This window comes from Cyanistes caeruleus, unplaced genomic scaffold, assembly GCF_971803275.1.
Source record: "Cyanistes caeruleus unplaced genomic scaffold, bCyaCae1.hap1.1 HAP1_SCAFFOLD_94, whole genome shotgun sequence".
In the NCBI taxonomy this organism is placed as follows: Eukaryota; Metazoa; Chordata; class Aves; order Passeriformes; family Paridae; genus Cyanistes; species Cyanistes caeruleus.
In genome coordinates this window covers 1,095,352-1,116,112 of record NW_028255897.1, presented here as the reverse complement: position 1 = coordinate 1,116,112, position 20,761 = coordinate 1,095,352, and the positions used below count along the sequence as shown (strand labels likewise).

Below are 20,761 nucleotides of genomic sequence, written 5' to 3'. Positions count from 1 at the left end.
GGCTCCAGCGCTGGGGCCGGGGGCGCTCCCGGGCGGCGGCGAGAGGTGAGGGGGACCCCCGGCACCGGGACTCTTCCGGAATCGCCCATTCCGGAGCGCCGAGGGGCTCCTAAACCCCCATTCCTGGGCGCCGCCATCCCACCGAACCCCCATTCCCGGCCGTGGGTCCCACCCTGCACCCCCTTATCCGGCACCAGGAACGCCTGCACCCCTTTCCCGGCCATCCCGCCTCTCGCAGCCCCCAGACCCCCTTCTCCTTGACCCATTTACCCCCCGGACCCCTATTCCTGCCTCTCCCAGCAGCCAGCCCCTCCTTTCCTCAGCACTCAGGACACCCGGGACCCCTATTCCCAGCCATCCCGGCTTTCCCTGCCCTGTCCTGGCAATGGGGACAGCGGGGACCCTTGGAGCTCCTTTTCCTGGGTACAGGAACGCCCTGAACTCCAGCCATGCCACATCTAGCCAGCCCTAGCCTCCCCTCTTGTCACTCCTGGCATCCCCCAATGCCCTTCCCGGCTCTCCCCGTTCCCCCTTTCCTTCAGCCGTGACCCCCCCGATCCCGAATCTCCAAATGTCGCCCCAGTTCTCCTCTCCCTGCGTTCCCTGCACGCGGCGCTGTCGGAGCCCGGCCCGGGCTTCCCGCAGTCCATGTCCATGGGGTCCCTGGCTGGGCTCCCCTTCCAGCGCCGCCGCAGCGAGCGGGGCCGGGCGGAGCCGAGCCGGGATCTTGGGATAGCCAGGGCTGGGATACTGGGATAGGCAGGGCTGGGATATTGGGATAGCCAGGGCTGGGATATTGGGATAGCCAGGGCTGGGATATTGGGATAGCCAGAGCTGGGATATTGGGATAGCCAGGGCTGGGATATTGGGATAGCCAGAGCTGGGATATTGGGATAGCCAGAGGTGGCACAAGGAGCGGCACCGGCACGGGGCCAGCGGGGAGCTGCAGATGCTGCAGCAGCGGCACAGCCAGAGCGGGGCTGAGCGGGGGGAGCCGGGGCTGGGGATCTGTGGGGCTGCGATGGCAACTGTGGCACCGCCATGGGGATCCCTGAGATCCAGGCTGAGGGATTAACAAATTCCCTGGCTCACAGCTGCAGGGAATGTCTCCGGAAATATGTCAGATATGGGCGGGAGGCGCTGCAGTGTAAAGGTGGGGAGGGCAAAATTCCCATGGGAATATGGGAATGGGAATGTGGGATTTGGGAGAGCAAAATTTGGGAATGTGGGAATTCGCATGGAAATTGTATGGATGGATCTCAGACATCCCATTCCCGTGAGATCTCCATGGATGGATCCCACTGCTGTCCAATTCCCATGGGAATTCTGTAGACGGATCTCACTGCCATGCCATTCCCATGGAATTCCACGGGCAGATCTCCCCATCCCACTGCCATGGGAGCTCCAATCCGGTTCCCCCCCAAACCCATCCTGGGGGTCGCCCTATTCTCTGCCCTCCCCACCCCCCACAAGACTCCTGGGAGTCCCCCCATGACCCACCCAGCCCCCCCAAACTCTTCCTGGTCCCGCTTCTTTCCCCCATAATGGGAATTCCTGGAAGTCCCCCCGTGTCCCCTCCCCCAGGACTTTGGGAGTCCCACCCGACCTGTCCGTGCACCCCCAGATTTCTTCCACAGCCCCCCTGTGATGGTGGAGGGTGGGGGCCGAGTGCTGGTGCCCCCCTGCCTGCAGCAGATCCAGCGGTGAGGGCAGTTTGGGGGGTCCCTCAGCATTTGGGGTCCCTGGGATTTGGGGTGACCCCCCGGGCCCCCCAGGATCTCCCTGAACACGCTGACGCTGCCCGTGCGCAGTGAGAAGGTTCAAACCCGGCACGGGGTCCCCAGCACTGCCACCCACATTGCCCAGGTACCCCCAAACCTGCCGAGAACCCCCAAAGCCCCCGGGACACCCCAACCTTTCCTGATCCCAAACACATCCCTGGATGCTCCAAAAACTCCCCAAAACCGCAAAACCCCATACAGACATTGAGAAGGTTTATACCTGGCATGGGGTCCCCATCTCCATCACCAGCAGGTTCCTCAAAACAACCTTGAGATCCCAAATTCCACTCCCGGGATCGCCCAAATTCCCTCATCAGGACCCCTGTAAACCCCCTTGGGAACTTCCAAAAAACCACCATGGCCCCAAAAACACCCAGAACTTCCGAAAACCCCCCAGGAAACGCTCACAAAGGTTTATACCCAGCATGGGGACCCCATCGCCTTCATCGGCATCACCCAGGTACCCCCAAACCCCTCCCGGGACCCCCAACCCCTCCCGGGCTCCACTGCCGGAACCAACGGGAGCGGTGTTGCCCTTTTAAGAGGAGTTACAGTGGGACCCGACAACACCGGGGGCCCTTAAAGCGGCCATGGTAGAGAGAACCCCCAAAATCCACCCTGGGGGACAAAACATCCCCTACAGGGGCTTGGGGTGGGGGCACCCCTAAAAATGTCACTTAAAGCCGTCATGATCCCCCCTCCAAAGGGGCTTGTGGGGCTGTGGCCGCACAAACACCCTAAAATGGGGAGGAAAAAACACCCCTGTAGTGGTGGGATCCCCCCCAAAAAACCTGAAAAAGAGAAAAACTCCTCTTGAGAGGGGCCTGAAGACCCTGAAAGGCCCTGGAAGAGGGACAAGATCCCCTCCTGTGCTGGGGCCTCCCCGAGCCGGGAACTCTCCCGTTCCTGCACTCGGGGGAGCCCCGAACGACGGCGGCTCCTGGGCTGAGCCCCCCTCAGCCGGGGCTGCGGGGGGAACTGGGGGGGCTGGGACGGGGCTTGGGGCTCCTGGGGTGAACTGGGGGACCCTCAGTGCTCCCACCTCCCCCTGTTCCCCTGTCCCGCCCCGTTCCCATAGTTCCCCCAAAGCTCCGCTGCCCCCAGCTCGGTTTGGGGGGGACCCAGCCCTTTCCCATCGTGTCCCGGCCCGGCCCCGCTCACCCGAGGGCTCCGAACCACGCCCAGGGACAGAGGAGGGACAGAGGAGGAGGAAGAGGACGGACAGAGGAGGAGGAAGAGGAGGAGCAGGAGGAGGAAGAGCTGGAGCAGGCAGAGGAGGCTCCACCTGCGCTCCCCGCTCTCTGCATCTGCAGCTCCTTCGGGACCATCGCCCCCCATCCCGCAGGTGCCCGGGGAGGGGGAGCTCGCCCCAAATACCTCGGGGCTCCCTGGCTTTGGGGTTTTTGGGGGGGGTGTTTGGGGATGGCAGGGCTCCAGAGCCGAGCCGCAGATGCCCCTCGGGGGCACCCCGGGGGTCCCCGGGAGGTGTTTTTGGGGGGTCCCGGTGGCGGTGGCGGCAGAGCCCCGGCAAAGGGGCCGGGGGGATGCGGGTCCGGCATGGCCGGGAAAGGGGTTCGGGGCTCCCGGTGCCGGCAGTGGCTGCTCCCAGCATTGCCCAGTTGCTCACCCCGTGTGGCTCCAGTTTCCTCTGCGCCCCACGATAAGCCAAATCACTCCCAGTCATTCCCTATTAGAGTACAATTTGTCTCCATTTTATCCCATTTTTCCACATTTTTATCCAATTTTTCCCCATTTTTATCCCATTTCTTTCCCATTTTTGCTCTATTTTTTCTAATTTTTATCCCATTTTCATGTAATTTTCCCCTATTTTAATCCTATTTCTTATTTTCCCCAATTTTTTCCCCATGTTTTTTCTTTTCCTCTCAATTTTCCCCTTTTTTATCTCATTTGTCCTCATTTTTTCCCATTTTTTATCCCTATTTTTCCTCCATTTTTACTCAAATCGTCCCCCATGTTTTCCTATTTTTCCCATTTTTTCCATTTTTAATCTATTATTTCCCCACTTTATGCTATTTTTGCTCCATTTTCTCCCAGTTTTTTCCCCATTTTTACTCCTATTTTCCCCGATTTCTTCCAATTTTCCCCCATTTTTGCCTCATCTTTACCTTTTTTTTTGTATTTTTGTCCCAGTTTTTCCCATTTCCCCCCTCTCCCATTTTTATCCTGGTTTTATCTTACTTTTCCACAATTTTATCCCAATTTTCTTCCATTCCTTTCTCCCATTTTTCCCAATTTTTCCTCCATTTCCATCCCATTATCCCAAAATTTTCCCTATTTGTATCCAATTTTTTCCCATTTTTTCCCCCCATTTTGGCTCCATTTCTCCCCATTTTCCTCCATTTTTCCTGACATTTTTCTCACTTTTCCCCTATATTTTTGTAGTTTTCCCTAACTTTTCCCCATTCTTCCTCCATTTTTATTTTATTTTTCCCCATTTCCCCCTATCTTCCCCATTTAATTATCCCAAAAATTGAAATTTGGGGTAAAAAAAATAGAAATTTTGGTGGGAAAAAAGGGTGCTTTGGTGGCAAAATTTCATGAATTTAAATCACAGCTTTCCCATGATTTTTCCATGATTTCCAGCCAGAAGGAGGTGTGGGATTCATCCCAATGTTCTGGAAGCTGGAAGAGGACCAAGCCATCAGTCTTCCAAAAAACCTTGCGCAGCTCATCCGCAATTCCACCTTTCCCCAGTCCCTGGATTCTCAGGTCTGGAAATTCTTCTACGATCTCCCAGGTAGGCAATTCCTAAAATTCCATGGAAAAATGGGATAGGGGGATTTAATCCTGTTTTTTTCCTGATTTTTCCCATTTTTTTCCCATTTTTTATCCCCATTTTATCCTGATTCTTCCAGATTATTTTCCTCTTTCTTTTCCTCGTTTTGTCCCAGATTTTTCCATTTTTTTTCCCAATATTTTTTCCAATTTTTTCACTCTTTTTTTCCCCCATTTTTTTCTGTTTTTTCCTAGTTTTTTCCTAATTTTCCCTTGCTTTTTTTCTGATTTTTTCCCTCCTTTTTCTCCCAAATTTTCCCATTTTTTTCCCGTTTTTTATCAAATTTTCCTGATTTTCCCCTGATTTTTCTCTCTTCCCAAATTTTTTTATCTTTTCCCCAACTTTTTCTCAAATTTTTCCCTGATTTTTCTGTTTTTTCCCATTTTTTCCCTGATTTTTCCCAATTTTTTCCCTGATTTTCCCCCAATTTTTTAAATTTTTTTCTGATTTTTTTCAGGTTTTATTCCCTTTTTCTTTTCCTGATTTTTCTTTCATTTTTCACATTTTTTTTTCCTGATTTTTCCCTCTGATCTGTCCCAATATTTCCCCATGTTTTCCAAATTTTTCCTAAATTATGCTTGTTCATTTCCTAAATATTTCCTGGCTTTTTCCCAATTTTTTTAACATTTTCCCAGGTTTTGTCCCCCAGGTTTTTTTCCTCATTTTTCCCTTGATTTTTTTTTCTCTGATTTTTCCCAGTTTTTTCCACCATTTCTTTTCCTGATTTCCCCCCATTTTTCCCTGTATTTCCTAATTTTTGTACTGATTTTTCCCGATTTTTTCCCAGGTTTCTTTTTTCTCTCTTTTCTTGATTTTACCCATTTTTTCCCAATTCTTTTCCAGTTTTTTTCCCGATTTATCCTTTTTCCTTTCCCAATTTTTTCTGGCTTTCCCCATTTTCTTCCTGAAATTTTTCATTATTTTTTTCTGATTTTTTACAGATTTTTTAATCCTTTTCCTGTTTTTTTTCCCTGATTTTCCCCTGATCTTTCTTTTTTTTCACATTTTTTTTCTGATTTTTTTGCAAGCTTTCTCAAACATTTTTGTTTTTTCCTTGATTTTTCAAATTTTTTTCCGAATTTTTTCTTGATTTCGCCTGGTTTTTCCCAGGGTCTTTTTGGCTTTCTTTTCCTGATATTTCCCTGATTTTTCCCATTTTTTCACTTCTTTTTTTTTCCATGCCTTTCCTATTTTTTCCTGATTTTTCTATCTTCCTTTCCCATTTTTTTTCTAGCTTTTTCCCAATTTCTTCTCAAATTTCCCTGAGTTTTCCCTGGTTTTTTCCGAATTTTTTTCCCATTATTTTTCTACTATTTTTAGATTTTATGCCTCTTTATTTTCCTGGTTTTTCCAAGTTCTTTCCCAGTTTTTCTCCTGATTTTCTCAGTTTTTTTTCCAATTCTTCCTGATTTTTCCTGATTTTTCCCAGATTTTGTCCTGATTTTTTTCCCCATTTTTCCTGATTTTTTTCAAGATTTTTTCCACTTTCTTTTCCTGATTTTTTCCCCAATTTTTCCCATTTATTCCTTGACTTTTCTCTTTTTTTCCCAAATTTTTCCTGATTTTCCCTTTTTTTTTTTTTATTTCATCCTGGTTTTTTCTATTTTTTTCCCCTGATTTTTCCCTTCTATTTTCCTTTTATTGATCCTGCTTTTTTTCCCATTTTTTCCCCAATTTTCCAGTTTCCTTCACACTCCCAGTATCATCCCAGTAACTCCCAGTCTGATCCCAGTCACTCCCAGTATGAGGCCAGTGGCCCCCAGTTGCTCCCTGGCAGTGCCAGTGTGACCCCAGTAGCCTCCAGTGTGATCCCTGGGACTCCCTGTCTCTCCCAGTATATCCCAGTCAGCCCCAGCACGCTCCCAGTCATTCCCAGCTCCTCCCAGTTGCTCTCAGCATGATTCCAGTTGTTCCCAGCCACTCCCAGTCAATCCCAGTATGATTCCAGTCACCCTCAGTGGGATCCCAGTCTCAGCCAGCAGGGACCCAGCTGCTCCCACTGTGATCCCAGTATGATCCCAGTTGAGTATGATCCCAGAATAGTTGCAATTCTTCCCAGTTCCTACCAGTGTGATCCCAGTTGTCCCTGGAATAGTCCCAGTCCATCTCAGCATGGTCCCACTCACTCCCAGTTGCCCCCAGTGTGGTTCCAGCTGTTCCCAGTTGCTCCAGCCACTCCCAGTCACCCTGAGTGCAGTCCCAGTTGCTGCCAGTATGGTCCCAGTCTTGCCCAGCATGGCCCAGCTGCTTCCACTGTGATCCCAGTTAGATCCCAGTTGCCCTCAGCGTGGTTCCAGTTGCTCCCTGTTTCTCCCAGTGTGATCCCAGTTGCACCCAGTAGCCCCAAGTATAGTCCCATCCCCTCCCAGCATGGTCCCAGTCACGCCCAGTTGCTTTCAGTTGTCCCCAGCATGGTTCCCGTTGTTCCCAGTGTGTTCCCAGTATATCCCAGTTGTTCTCAGCATGTCCATAGCCATTCCCAGACACTCCCAGTAACCCCAGTCAGGTGCTTGTTATCCCAGTATTATCTCAGTCACACCCAGTATATCCCAGTCCAGCATTCCCCAAATTCACAGTCCCCCACCCGTGGGATCATCACCCCCCCCATCCCAGCAATAACCAGGGAGGGGGAGCTCGGCCCAGATATCCTGGGGGGTCCCTGGGTTGGGTTTTTGGGGAGAATGTTCGGCGAATGAAGAACTCCAAAGCTGAGCAGAAAATGCCCCTTGGGGGGTCCTGGTGGCAGCTGCTGGCAGAGGCAGCCTGGAGGAGCAGAGCCCTGTGTCCCCCAGGACACCCAGAGAAGGGGAGCGCCACAATTCACAAGACCCTCAACAGCCTGGAGAGGGGTCAGGGGGGTCTCCATGGACCACCTGCACCCCCAAGAAGAGAATAAGGGGAGAAGGGACCCTGGGACCCCAAAAACCTCCAACATCCCTAAATGTTGAGACAGAAATGAGAGGAACTTTTTGGATTCCTGGCACTCTCAGAAGCAAGGGGAGGGCAGGGACCGAGTAGATGGGGGACCCACAGTACAAGCGTGACCCCCAGCAGCTGGAACAGGGGGGAACCCATGAACAGCAAAGGGGAGAGACCAGAGATGGGGAACTCCTGGGAGGCGTTTTCAGGGCTGAAACTTGGTGTTTAGGAGGTTTATATGGGCACAAGGTGCCCTGTGACTTCTAGAGAGGGCCTTGGGCAGGAGGAACCCCCTATTCCAATGTGCTCATGAATTGTATTTTTCCCCAAACCAGGATTTCCCATTCCCAAACCTTGGCTGGATGGAGGAGGAGGCTGTGAGGAAGAGGAAGACGTCCCAGGACACCCAGGCAGGTGAGGAGGAAGTCAGTGCCCCTTTCCCCCTCTCTCCTGCTCCATCTCCCAGCCCAGCCTGGCCCCCGGCTGCAGGACAACCCCGCTGCCGACGCCGTCCTGCCGGGGACGCACTGGGGGGATCTCCTTCCCCTTCCCTCTGGCACGGAGGCAAATCCCATCCTCTCCTTGTCCTTACTCCCCCAGACAAGGAGCTGAGGATGGAGACCAGGGTGGACAAATCCCCACGGCAGAACCTCGTGGAAGAGGCCGTTTTCAGCGGTACCACAGTGCAGGAATCCAACGGGGAGGAAAATCCCCAGAGATCCCACAGGAGGAGGGGCTCCAAACCCATCCCAGGGTGCTCTGAGGAGGAAAGACCCACCCTGTGCCGGGAAGGCGGCCGGAGATCCAGCTGGGGCTCTGAGCTGGTGGTCCATGAGCAGGTTCAGGATGGGGAGAAGCGCTACAAGTGCTTGGAGTGTGGGAAGAGCTTCAGCCAGAGCAACAGCCTGATCAGCCACCAGATGATCCACACTGGGGAATGGGCCTATGAGTGTGGGGAATGTGGGAAGGGCTTCAGCTTCAGCTCTCAACTCATCATCCACCAGCGCATCCACACTGGGGAGAGGCCCTATGAGTGTCCCGAGTGTGGGAAGAGGTTTCAGAGGAGCTCCACTCTCCTCGTGCACCAGCGGATTCACACGGATGAGAGGCCCTTCCGCTGCCCTGACTGTGGGGAGGGCTTCAAGCGAAACTCCCACCTCATCAGGCACCAGCGCATCCACACTGGGGAGAGGCCCTACGAGTGTCCCCAGTGTGGGAAGAGCTTCAGCTGCAGCTCCAGCCTGACCATCCACCAGAGGACCCACACTGGGGAACGTCCCTATGAGTGTGGGGAATGTGGGAAGGGTTTCAGCCAGAGGTCCCAACTGACCATCCACCAGCGCATCCACACCGGGGAGAGGCCCTATGAGTGTCCTGAATGCAGGAAGAGGTTTCAGAGCAGCTCCCATCTCCTCCAGCACCAGTGGATTCACACGGATGAGAGGCCCTTCCGCTGCCCTGACTGCAGGAAGGGGTTCAAGTACAACTCCACCCTTGTCAGGCACCGGCGCATCCACGCTGGAGATGGCCCTACAAGTGTCCCCAGTGTGGGAAGAGCTTCACCCAGATCTCTAACTTGACCCAACAGCAACAGAGGCACCGGTAAGGGAAGCCTCTGCCTCGAAGGTTGGGCCCTGCGAGCCCAGGAAGAAACTCCATCCTGGGCCCCTCGTGGGGTGGCAGCCCAGGGATTTCTGATTGGGTTTGGGCCCCTGGGGTTTTTCCCTTGCTGTGTTCCCAGTGGTCCCTGACCTTGAACTCCACCCTGGTTCTCAAACCCCATCTCCCTGCCTCTGTTTGGGGCTGTCTCTGGATCTGAGTTTGTTCCTGAGCTGAATAAATGGTTTCCTGAGCAGAATCCCATCTCGTTGGTGTCCCCGACTGGTTCCTGGTAAATGTGGCCTCCGTGGACATGATGTTGCGGCCCCGGAACGCAAGACCCCACAAAATTGAGACCTGCCCCCAGAGCCCCCCAAAATTCCCTAAAATTCACCCAAGTCCCCCAAAATTCCTTTAATTTCCTTAAAATGCCCTTTTTGTCCCCCTCCAGGACCAGGTGCCTCGGCTGGATCTCAGGGACAGCCCCAGGAATTTGGAGGGGGTCTCTCCTCCCCTGCCACTCCCAAGAACCTGCTGCTTTTGGGAAAAAAAAAAAAATTAAAAAATTCTTTGGATTCAAGGAGGGGTTCCCCCATTTTTGTCACATTTTTTGGGGGTTCTCCCCCAAATTTTATCCTTTTTTGTTTTTTGGGTTTTGTTTCTTGGTTTTTTTTTCTATTTTTTGGTGGCTTTGGCATTCTTCAAAGTGGGCTTTTTTTGGAGAGGGTTCCCACAATTTTTTTGAGGGGTCCCTCAATTTCTTTGGGGGGGAATCACCCCCTCCCTCAATTTTTCCTCTGTCCCCCTTTCCCCAAAATGGGGTGGGGGTGGTCTTTTTTTTCTTTTTTTTTTTTATTTTTACCTTTTTTCCCTATTTTTTCCCCTCTTTTTATTTATGTGCATTTAATTTGGGGGGACTGGGGCAGGAATTTTGGAGAGGTGTCGCCAAGGGTGCTGGAAAAGTTGGGGGCACTCCCATCCCCCAAAAAATGGGAAAAATCCCAGGAAATCTGGGGTTTCCCCCCCTACCCAAAGTGTGAAAAATGTGAAATAAAAAATTTATGTTCTCAGCTTTTTGGTGATTTTTGAGGAAAGGAGTTGCAATTTTGGGGGGTTTCTTGGGAGGGGTCACTGGTTTTTTGCAGGGGATCTCCTGAGTTTTGGGGTGGAATTTGGGAAATTGGGGGGAATTTGGGGGTTTGGGGGGGAAATTTGGTGTTTTGGGGAGAACTTCTGGTTTTTTAGGGGGAGGATTTGGGGTTTTGGGGGGGAAATTTGGGGGTTTTGGGGAAAAATTTAGGGGGTGGGGTGAATTTTGGGGGGAAAATTTGGGATTTTTGGGAAAATTTGGAGTTTTGTGGGAAATTTTTTAGTCTTGGGAGGATCTGGGACTTTTGAGGGTGTATGGGGGGTTTTTGGTTTTGGGGGGGATTTGTGAGGAATTTTGGGATTTTGGGGGAGGAATTTGGTGGTTTTAGGGGGAAATTCAGGGGTCCTGGGGGAGGTTCTGATTTTGGTAAGGGGGATTTGGGGAGAATTTTTTTGGTTTGGGGGAATTTCCATTGATGGGGAGGGGTCCTGATCCCACTGAGGAGGGGCACTTTGGGGAGGCCTGAATTTGGGGAGGGGTCTCAAGCGGAATTCCTGATTTTGGGGCAGGGTTTGGGTTGGATTTGGGGAGATTTTCCAGCGATGGGGAGGCATCTCAGGAGTGCGATTTGAGGAGAGGTCTCAATCAGGGCACCATCCTGAGCTGGAAGCGAGGGGGATGTTGGGAGTGGAATCTGGGGAGGATCTGGGGGGAGATTTTCCAGCCATGGGGAAGGGTCCCGGTCCTGGGGCAGTTCCTGAATTTGGGGAGCAGTCTGGAATTTGGGAGGGGTCTCATTGGGGCAGCAGGCAGAGCTGGAAGGGGGACAGGATGTTGGCACAGCCGCTCTCCAGGGGGGCCGTGGGCAGCTCCTCGGGGGGTGCCGGGGGTCGCGGCCGCAGGCGCTGCAGCAGCGAGGTCAGGAACAGGAACAGCTCTGCCCGCACCAGCACCTCCCCCAGGCACAGCCGCTGCCCTGTGGGGAGGGGGCGTCAGCACCGCCCCACCACAAAGTGTCCGGGGTCTCAAAAGGGGTGGGGGTCTCCAGAGGGGCTGGGGTCCCAAAGGGGCTGGGGGTCCCAAAAGGGGTGGGGATCTCTAAAGGGTCAGGGGGTCCCAAAAGGGCCTAGGGGTCCCAAAAGGGGTGGGAGTGTCTAAAGGGTCAGGGGGTCCCAAAAGGGGCTGGGGGTCCCAAAAGGGGCTGGGGGTTTCAGTAGTTGGGGATCCCAAAAGGGCCTAGGGGATTCTAAAGGGTCTGGGAGCTTCAGAGTCTGGGGGGTCCCTAAAGGGTCTGGGAGCTTTGGGATTGGGGTCCCCAAATGGTCTGGGGGTTTCAGGGGTGGGGGTCCCAAATGGGTCTGGAGTACCCACCCCGAGGATTTATGGGATTTAGGGGATCCCAAAAGAATGTAGGGCCCCACCCCAAAGGAATTTGGGGATTTTTGGGATTCCAGAAGGATTTAGGGCCCCACCCCAAGGATTTATGGGATTTTTGGGGTGCCCACTGGCCGAGAAGGGCACAAAGGTTTTGTTGTGCTGGAACTGACCCTGCTCATCCAGGAAGTTCCCAGGGTCAAATTTTGGGGATTTTTGAAGGATTTGGGGCTGTATAGGACCGAGCTCACCAGGGGGTAAATGTCCATGCCCTGTGGGGTCAGCTGTGGGGTCATTGGGGTAATTTGGGGTCAGGTGAGGCATCAGAGGGGTCCTTTAGAGTAATTTGGGGTTCTTTGTGGTAATTTGGTTTCATTGGTGTCATTTGGGGTTACTAGGGTGTAAGAGACAGTCTGAAGTTGCCCTCATCTGCCTCACAACCATCACAAAAACAGAGACCAAGACCCTGAAGACCCCAAGGGACTTTGTGCAGGGGTTCTGGCCTGGTTGAGGTGGAAGCTTGCCAGGTGATGGTTTGCAGGTGTGCTTGTTGTGCTGTCAAGGTACACTGCCTTCATTCCTGCTGCTGAGCAGGGACTCGTAAGGAGCAGCCTGTTCTGTACCTTACACCTGCTTCCCAGAGCAAGGGGTCTCATCACAATAGCCTGGGAATTTCCCCACCTCTTGGCCAGCTGCCCCTTGCTTTGAAACAGACTGTAAAAGTGACTTTTCCAAGTTACTTTCTTCGAGAGAGATCTCCCCATTGAAGAAGACACCGGCGACCCTGTCTCGTCTGTTGGTAACTATAACCCCCTCTTTTCTCTCTTTACATTGGCTCTTTACCCCTCTCTCCCTCTCTCCTTCTCTCCCCCTCTCATCTATCACATAACCCTTGCTGCTGGCACTACAATAAAGATGCCTTAGTGCTGTTGTGATTTAAACTGAAATCCCCTGGTGTCCTTTTTGCACTCTGAGCTCAAACGAACCTCTCACGACTCCCACTTGTGTTAGGGGATCGTGACACTCGGCAGCGGGGTGACCCAAGGTGCGGCTTAGAGCAAATGCTCCACGGCACAAGGATATTGGTAGGCACATGGTGGAGACAAGGATGAGGAGGAGACCTCCAGTATGGGTTCCAAAGGCTTTTACTCCACTGCAGGGTCCAGGGACTGAAGACCGAGAACACAACTGTGTGTGGGGGTTTTTATATGGGGGAGGCCAGAGGGAGGGTACAAAATTTTAACCAATAGGAAGAAGCTGTGGGAGGAGTGGAAGGTTCCATTCAACAATACAATAGGGGAAACAAGGGGAGCAGAGTGGGTCACATGGGCCAATGGGGCATTGGAGATCAGGGGATTTCCAGAGGGGTGGTTCAGGTAGGAGGCTGGCCTAAGGGAAGACTGACAAATGGGTGTAATGACAGATGGGGAACATGAGAAAACAAGGGCTGGGCTTGAGGCAGGATTTGATAGGTGGGTAGGAGGATACAAACTAGGAGCAAACCAATGACTTAGGGGAATAATGGGAGAAACCATTCAAACAAAACACACCACAACAATAGAACTGTTAACCATTACAGGAGGTGGCATCTTCAGGAGGCAATGGATGTGAGTGAGCCCTTGCCACATTGACACTGATTGTTCTGTGTGGAAAGGGACACTGAGAACTTGCCTCCAGCATTCTCCATGGATCTCAAACTGCCATGTGCCAGGGCTTCCAGATAATCCATGTTCTGACCTCAGTCTAGAAGGGAGCACAGATCAGAACCCTTTCCATGGTGCCGCCAGTGGAGCCACGTCCGCCTTTGTCTGGCAGAAAAAGGGATGCGGGCAGAGCGGGCAGGTGCCACCCTGCTCTATTTGTGTGCCAGACCTGAGCCTCAAATGTTTCTGGTTTCTTAGCTAATTTCTCCCTGGCTCCTCTTTAACATGAGCAAAAGAATAGCATCACACAGTCCAGTTTAGCAAATAAGGCTTGTGAACAGCTGAGTGCTTCCACTAAATTAAAAACCCAATGTGCTTGAAAGCCGACCTTCTGTTTGCTCAGGGCTCCTCACCTCTGTAGATGAGGTGAGTTTATAATGCTGGTATGTGGGTTTTAGGAGTATGTGGGTTTTTATCTGTGATAGAGATGAGGAAGTGTTGAACTCGTTCCAATGAGCTGCCAAAAGCAGTGACTTTAGTCCCTCTTTGGCTGGGGAGCAGCACTGGCCTTGTTGAATGCCAGCAGCAGCACGAGCAGGACTCCTCCAGCAGCAGGGACACGCCACGAGCCAGGAGAGGACCATGACACCAGAGGGGACGGTGGCAGCAGAGGGGACAGTGGCACCAGAGGGGACTGTGGCACCAGCCATGCCCAAGGTCTGAACAGGGTGGCAAAGTCAGGTGGTGCTACCCGGCTGCATGAGCAGCCCAGGCAAGGCGTGGTGAGGAGCCAGGTCTGGGGGCCATCCAAGGAGTCCTGTCAAGAGCAAATGGTTCTAATATTCTCTCTGGGATCAAAAAGGAGCAATCTTTAGAGTGAACCGGTGCTAATAAATATTTGCTCACATATGGTGGGGTTTCTCTGCAAATGGGCTTTGATGGGAAATTTCTGACCGCATTTAGTTTTACTCTAAGTTGAGCACCTGAGTATCTTTGTTGAGGAACAGAGAATTGTTTGTAGCTCAGTATTTTCTCAGGAGAAGCCTTACATTTTAGCACAGGAGGAAGGTAAGGCAAAGTTTAAATCTTTCCCTCCTGAAGTGACACACTTTCTGAGGAGTCTGAGGAGAATTCCCCTCAGCCACTGCCAGGGCTGTTTGTCTCCTCTGCAGGCTCAGGATTCTGGGAGTTCCACAAGCCTCAGCTCCCACAGTATTTTCCTCTGAATATTTCTTGTTGTGCAGTACACAGAGAGAATATTTTGTGACAGATTCTCCTCTGGGTTTTGAAGTGAATCTCAGTAATTCTGTTGATTTTCCTGTCCAGACGAACTTTTGGTAGATAGGAAGGAAAAGGGAAGAAGTACCATGGAAAATCAATTGCTCAAAATCTGAGAGGCCCAAGCACAGTAAAAATGAAGTCTAAACTGAAGAATTTTTTTAATTTTTCTTTTTTCCTTGGTAGGTGGGATAAAACATGAAGTGTTAATAAAGTTATTTGAAAAGATTTAGCAAGCACCTAGCTATATGAAAATCAAAAGAGTGAAGGATGAGACAGGGCATGGGAAGAATCTTCAGCCCTTCCCTGTTGAAAGTAAAACAGTAGGAAAACTGCCTCTGGCTGTTACCCACAGGTAACGTGTTATCTGTAGCCAAGAGCAGATGGCCCAAGCTGTTGGTGGCCCAAGCCCTGCTGTGACTGGCCCACTTTCAGTCCTAGCTGGACCAGGGTGGCCGGCTCGGGAGGGGAGGAGGTGGGGGGATCTCAGGGGGCTTCTGCTTCACAGCTGGGCTGGGGGGCCGTGGAGGAGGCATGGAGTGCTGGTGTTCTGCTTTCTGGAACGATTCCTCCTTCTGAGGCCACGTCTGAGAGCTGTCAAACCGGACAGTCTTTGGGCTCCCTGGGGGCGAGGGAGAGTCGCGCCTTCTTGGCCGGGAAGCTGGAGCTGCAGCAGGGCGACTGTGGAGAGAAGAGGTGGCTGAGGCCCCCAGCTGCCGCTGGCACACAGGGACCCTCCTGCACAGCAGGGCCCAGAGCTGCCAAGGCTCCCCAGCACGGCTGGAGCTGCTGGCACAGCTTGGCCCAGCTGGACAGCTGCCCCTCAAGGCCCTGGTGAGCAGGGGATGGCTCTGGGCAGGGTCCCTGGCCAGGAGCGGGCCCCAGAGCACCTCTGCCTGTCAAGGACAATCCCGTCCCTGCTCTTTCTCCTGCCCACCTTGCTTTGCCTCTGCCCGCTGCTCCTGGGGCTGCTCTTGGCCAGGCAGCCTCAGTGGCAGCCAGCACTGGCTGCAGCCCCAGCGGGCTCCCCAGGACAAGGCCCAGCAATTAAGAGGCCAATGAAAGGCCTGGGCAGCAGCAGAACTCTCAGCAGAGTGTTTTGGACAACCAAGGACTAGCCACAAGTCCACAGCAGCCTCATTGGGAATGTCTCCTGGCTATGAGCAGCCTTTCAAGAAGCTGGAGGGTGGAGATGAACAACAACTTACCGTTTCTTGTCCTTCCACCACCGGAATCCAACATAGCAGAGAACCATGGAAAGGGGCACTGTGAACAGTGTCACTGCTGTGCCTATCATGCAGGACTTGCGCACATCCTGCGGGCAGAACACTCTTGGGGTGCTCGGTGCATTCTCAGCATTTATATTTGACTTGCCAAGCGCTTCTGTGGGAGCAATGGGCAGCGTGAGCCTGTGCTGTGCTCCACGGCTGAGCTGGCAGCACACTGGATATGGCCAGGACATTCTCTGTTTCCCCCAGAGCTGGGGCCTGCAGGCACCTTGCTGTCCCTTGGCACAGGCTGTGCCACCCAACAAAGCCCAGAAGGCCGGGAGCAGAGCCCAGGGGCAGTGCAGCTGCTTGGGCAGTGGCTCCTTCCAGGGACACGGGCCAAACCCATCCCTGAGCAGCCACTGCCACCCCTGACCCTCCCTGCTCCGTGACAGCTCCCCCAGCCCAAGGGGACAGAGCCAGGCCCTGTCAGGGGCCAGTGCAGCCCCTGCCCAGTTGGGAGCCAGGGCTGGCTGTGGCCCTGGGATCGCAGCAGGGCTCCCACTCGGGGCTGCTCCTGTGCCTTGGGCCTCTGGATGCTTAGGGCCAGCTCCAGGAGCAGCTGCAGTGGGAGGGAGATGTTGGTGAACGAGTCCCTTTTCCTAAGGGCTGGGAATGAGCTCCAGAGGCCTGGAAGCCGCGGCACCTCCAGCTTTGGCTGCTGCTCAGCCATGCAAGGGCCAGCCATGGGGGAAGAGTTGCTGGCACACAGCCCCACTGAGGGAGAGCCCAGCACAGCAATTACCTCCTGTGTCTGGGCCTGGCATCTCCTCCTTTCCTGCATCAGCAGCTGGCACAGAGACATTGCTTCCTCTAGCATATGTCATTGTCTGCACAGACATTTCCTCCAGCACTTGAGAAAGGAAAAGGGACAGCTGGATGAGATAGAACTGTTCACCATTAGGTGAGGTGGTATCTTCAGGAGGCAATACTTGTCAAATCATGGATAAGGACAGGGAAAACACCCAGGTTATTGGGGCTGGGCCAGGGCCCTCCCTCCTCCAAACAGTCCCTACACCTGATCTAGCCCAAGACCGGGAAATTGCAGGGGATCTCAGGTTGTTTATGACCCTTGCTGCACTTTGGGCTCCCTGTCAGCTGATGCCAAATGCCTTCCTGCAGAGGCTGGGGAGAAGCTGCAGCCAGGCCAGGCTGGGAAACAGCCCTGCAGGCCATGAAAGCAGCAGCAGGGCAGTGAGGCTGCCATGGATCCCTTCCTGCTGTGCCGGGCACAGTGTCCAGATGTGCAGAGAAAGCCCCCGGCTGCTGAGTCTCAGGAGAAGGCTGAGGGACATGGACCCACCACGGCGTCTCTCCAGGTCACTCAGCATCTTGTCCAGAAGTTGGGATGCCTCCAGGGATTTCTTGTCTTCTGTGTCTTGGTTCTTCCATCTAGGAGGACCTTAATGGAAAGTAGTTCCATTTCTCCTTCAGGCCAGAGTGGCAGTGAGTGCACCTGGGTGACTGCTGCCCTCCAAGGCACTCCCTCCTCTCCACCTTCCACGCAGGAGCAGGAGCAGGGGGACCACGTGCCTGCAGTGGCCCCACACTGGGATGGAAGGAGCCCCTTGCATGGCAGTCAGGGGAGAAAGGACTCCCTGGAGCTGCCAGCAGCTCTGAACTGAGCCCCAGGCAGGACCAGGGCTTGGCAGTGGCAGCCAGAACAGCTCAGGTTCCCTGGGGCTAGCAAAGGAGATACACAAGGCACAGCCCTGGGACACAGCCCTAGGCCTGGCCCCTTCCTCTTTGCTCTTCTCCGTGGCTGCACAGAGCACACGGAAGGAGACATTGGCATTGCACATGGGAAGAGGATTGACAGCTAAATGCTTCTTCCTCCCACTGACAGCAATGCTGTGGGATCACTCAGGGCTCCAGAAGGGAGCAGGGCAAGGTTTCCAGAATCCATCAACCTTCAGACTCTCAAGGGAAATGGCACGTGAGTGAGCTCTTGCCACCTTGACACTGATTGTTCTGTGCAGAAAGGGACATTGAGAACTTGCCTCCAACATTCTCCATGGATCTCAAACCATTATGTGCCAGGGCTTTCAGGTACTCCATGTCACGATCCCAATCTAGAAGGGAGCACAGATCAGAACCATTCCATGGTGTGCTGGGATCCCATTCTGTTTTAGGGAACTGGGCACTGCAAGGTGAATGGGTAAGGCTGTGGGAGCCAGATGTCAATGGACATGGCCAAAGCTGCAGAGTGGCCTGGGGAGCTGTGGGCTGGCTCTGGGCACTCTCCACCCTCTTTGCAGGCCCCGTGCAACATCCCTGGAGGGGCAGTGGGACCAGCCAAGGGCCCCTGAGGCCTCTGTCCCTCCCACAGAGGAAACCCTCCCTAAAGCCCTGGGGAAAACCATCCCCAACACTTCCCAGGGAGAAGGGAGCACTGTCCCAGGAAGGGGGACCGAGGCTGCCGGCTCACCTGCTCGCCCTGCTCGCCACGGAGCAGCCTGGGCAGCCCTGTCAGGCAGGGCCACTGCCAGGAGGAGCAGGAGGAGGAGGCGCAGAGCAAAGGCCATGGTGCCTTGCCCTCTGCCAGTCCTGCAGCTCTTGCTGCCACCACTGTCCTGACACCGCTGTCCCAATGTCAGCACCGCTGCTGCCACCGCCGCTGCTGCCACAACAGTCGTGGTCAAGGACTGACTGCTCGGTCCTTGTGGTGCTGGGCAACCACGGGGCTCTGGGACCTCTGTGACCTCAGAGCCTGCTGTCACCTCAGCCTGCTGTCACCCCAGAGCCTTCTGTGACCTCATGGCCAGGGTGGAATTGTGTGGGGAGTGGGATCTGCCTCCTTCACTAGGGAGCTCATCCTGCCCAGCAGCTCTGTCCAAGGGCTATGACAGGGTCCCAGCCCAGCTGATCTCACAGGCTGGGGGATGAAGGGATGGAGAGCAGCCCTGCTGAGAAGGACTTGTGGCTGCTGCAAGGAGAGAGGCTGGACATGAGCCAGCCTTGTGCCCCCAAATGAGGGTGCCCAGCAGCTTGAAGGAGGTGATTCCACCACTCCTCTGCTCTGGTGTGAGCTCACCTGGAGTACTGCATCCACCTCTGGGTGCCCAGCACAGGAAGGACATGGTCCTGTTGGAGCTGGTCCTGAGGAGGGACAAAATGCTCTGAGGGCTGGAGCCCCTCTGCTTTGGGGACAGGCTGGGATAGCTGGGGGTGTTCAGCCTGGAAGTCTCCACATAGACCTGATTGCTACCTTTCAGTACTTTAAGGGGGCTTGTAAAATAGACAGGACAGAATTTTTAGTAGGGCCCATTGTGACAAGACTGAGGGGGAATGTTCTCAATCTAAAAGATGGTAGATTTGGACTAGACGTAAGAAAGACGTTTTTTACACTGTGGGTTTTGAAACCCTGGCACAGGTTGCCCAGAGAGGTGCGCATCCATCCCTGCTGACATTCAAGCTCATGCTCTGAGCAACCTGATCCAAAGGTGTCCCTGCTCTCTGCAGGGCACTGGACTAGATGGCCTTTAAATGTCCCTTCCAAGCCAAGCCATTCTGTGCACCTGTGCACCAGCAGAGCAGTGCTGGAATAATGCTGGGGTGATGATGCTGGCACCTGTGTTTTGGTAGTTGTGCCATTTAGCTGTTGGCCAGAAGAGGATTGATGGCCTGCAAAGTGAAGTCTGCAAAAAACAGTGTGCTCAAGGAGAAACAGGAGAGGAACATGGCTTCCAGTTCAGACAAATGCCAGCATTTTTCTGCCCATTCCTTGTTAAGAAATAAAGGAATGTCCTGAAGATCCCTTCAATGTGGTTGCACCATTGACTGTATCAGTACTTGTGTTCTGTAAAACAGGTGAGTTGTTACAACTTCTTGCCCCATTTATCACTGGATAAAACCCAAATACTGCATTGCTCCATGTTTACTTTCTTCCAAGTAAAGGCAGATTTTGTTCATTCTTGAGCGGGACATATTCATCTGTTGACAAGCAAATTCTTCTTGCCATTCACACCATGTTGATTTGCTCTAATTGGATTGTTATTAGGATCTACCACTCACTGTAATTAAGACTGATGGATTGTGAGGCGAAGTGTTGCATAATTTGCCCTGGAGAGAGTATTTCTCTAATTCAATGATACATGAAGACAGGTGTAGCCTACCATACTTGTGGCATTAGTCTCCCACTCTGTCCTTTTCTCTCACCCAAGGGGAGGATGGAGGTCTGCAGGTCTCATCTGTGCACAGAAAGAGTTCATATCTCACCCAGACCTGCAGATGCTCATGATGGTTTCTGCCGGGCAGTGGCCGAAGCAGTCACGGTGATGGATTTCAGGCAGCCCTGGGGCTGTGCCAAGATCTCAGGGGGCCCGGCCAGAACAGTCGTGGCTGTTCTGCCCACATGGCTGGTCCCAGGCCCCTGCTCCCTTCAATCCCAGCTGCGGGCCGATGGCTTCCCCTCCCTGTGCCCGGCAGCCGCTGGGGCCGTGCGGGCCGTGGTGAAGGGGCCTGGCCCAGCCCAGAGCCGCTCCCGGGGCCTGGCGGAGCCCGGCTCGGTGCAGGCCAGGCTGGAGCAGGGCCGGCCTGACCAGCACCCAGTTAACTCTTCACAGCTGGAAACAACAGAGAGCTTTCCTGGGCTTGCCTGTCTTTAAAATGTGGATTTCACACAGGAGGATACAGCTTCTAAATTATTTAATACCTTGACAATTCTCAGAGCCAGCCAGCTGTTGGTTTTGCTAAGCACAGAGGAAGCTCTTAGCAGCTCCCTCCTAGAAAAAGTCATTTGCATGGGTGGCTTCTTCCCTCCTCACCAAATATCAACTAATATAAAACCAGCACAGACACTCAGTGTGTAACAGGAAGAATTTTTGAAGCAATTGTTTTAAAGCAAAATCAGTTATTAAGCACAGATTGATGTCACTCCCCCAGACCACTGGAGACGGACAGTGACTCTGTCACCTCCCCCCTGGCCAGCCCATTCCAATTCCCAATCAGCCTTTCTGGGAAGAACTCCTTCCTATTGTCCAGCCTAAACCTGCCCTGGTGCAGCTCAAGGC

General features: G+C 53.3%; 2 protein-coding genes across 2 annotated transcripts; one reads left to right on the top strand and one right to left on the bottom strand.

Annotated features, from left to right (window-relative positions):
* The first annotated feature begins 287 nt into the window (after nt 1-287).
* LOC147646544 (uncharacterized) lies at nt 288-10,166 on the top strand. Its single transcript, XM_086873354.1, has 4 exons — nt 288-3,126; nt 4,386-4,539; nt 7,833-7,911; nt 8,098-10,166. The coding sequence occupies exons 3-4, from the start codon at nt 7,860-7,862 to the stop codon at nt 9,075-9,077; spliced, it is 1,032 nt and encodes a 343-aa protein (XP_086729480.1). The 5' UTR covers nt 288-3,126; nt 4,386-4,539; nt 7,833-7,859; the 3' UTR covers nt 9,078-10,166.
* Nucleotides 10,167-14,618: 4,452 nt separating this feature from the next.
* LOC147646543 (uncharacterized) lies at nt 14,619-18,396 on the bottom strand. The gene is made up of 6 exons (XM_086873366.1): nt 18,178-18,396; nt 17,750-17,821; nt 17,053-17,151; nt 16,495-16,602; nt 15,690-15,864; nt 14,619-15,162 (listed from the first exon to the last, which is right to left on the bottom strand). Exons 1-6 carry the CDS (start codon nt 18,272-18,274, stop codon nt 14,919-14,921), a joined length of 795 nt encoding a protein of 264 aa, XP_086729492.1. The 5' UTR covers nt 18,275-18,396; the 3' UTR covers nt 14,619-14,918.
* Between the last annotated feature and the right edge of the window lie 2,365 nt (nt 18,397-20,761).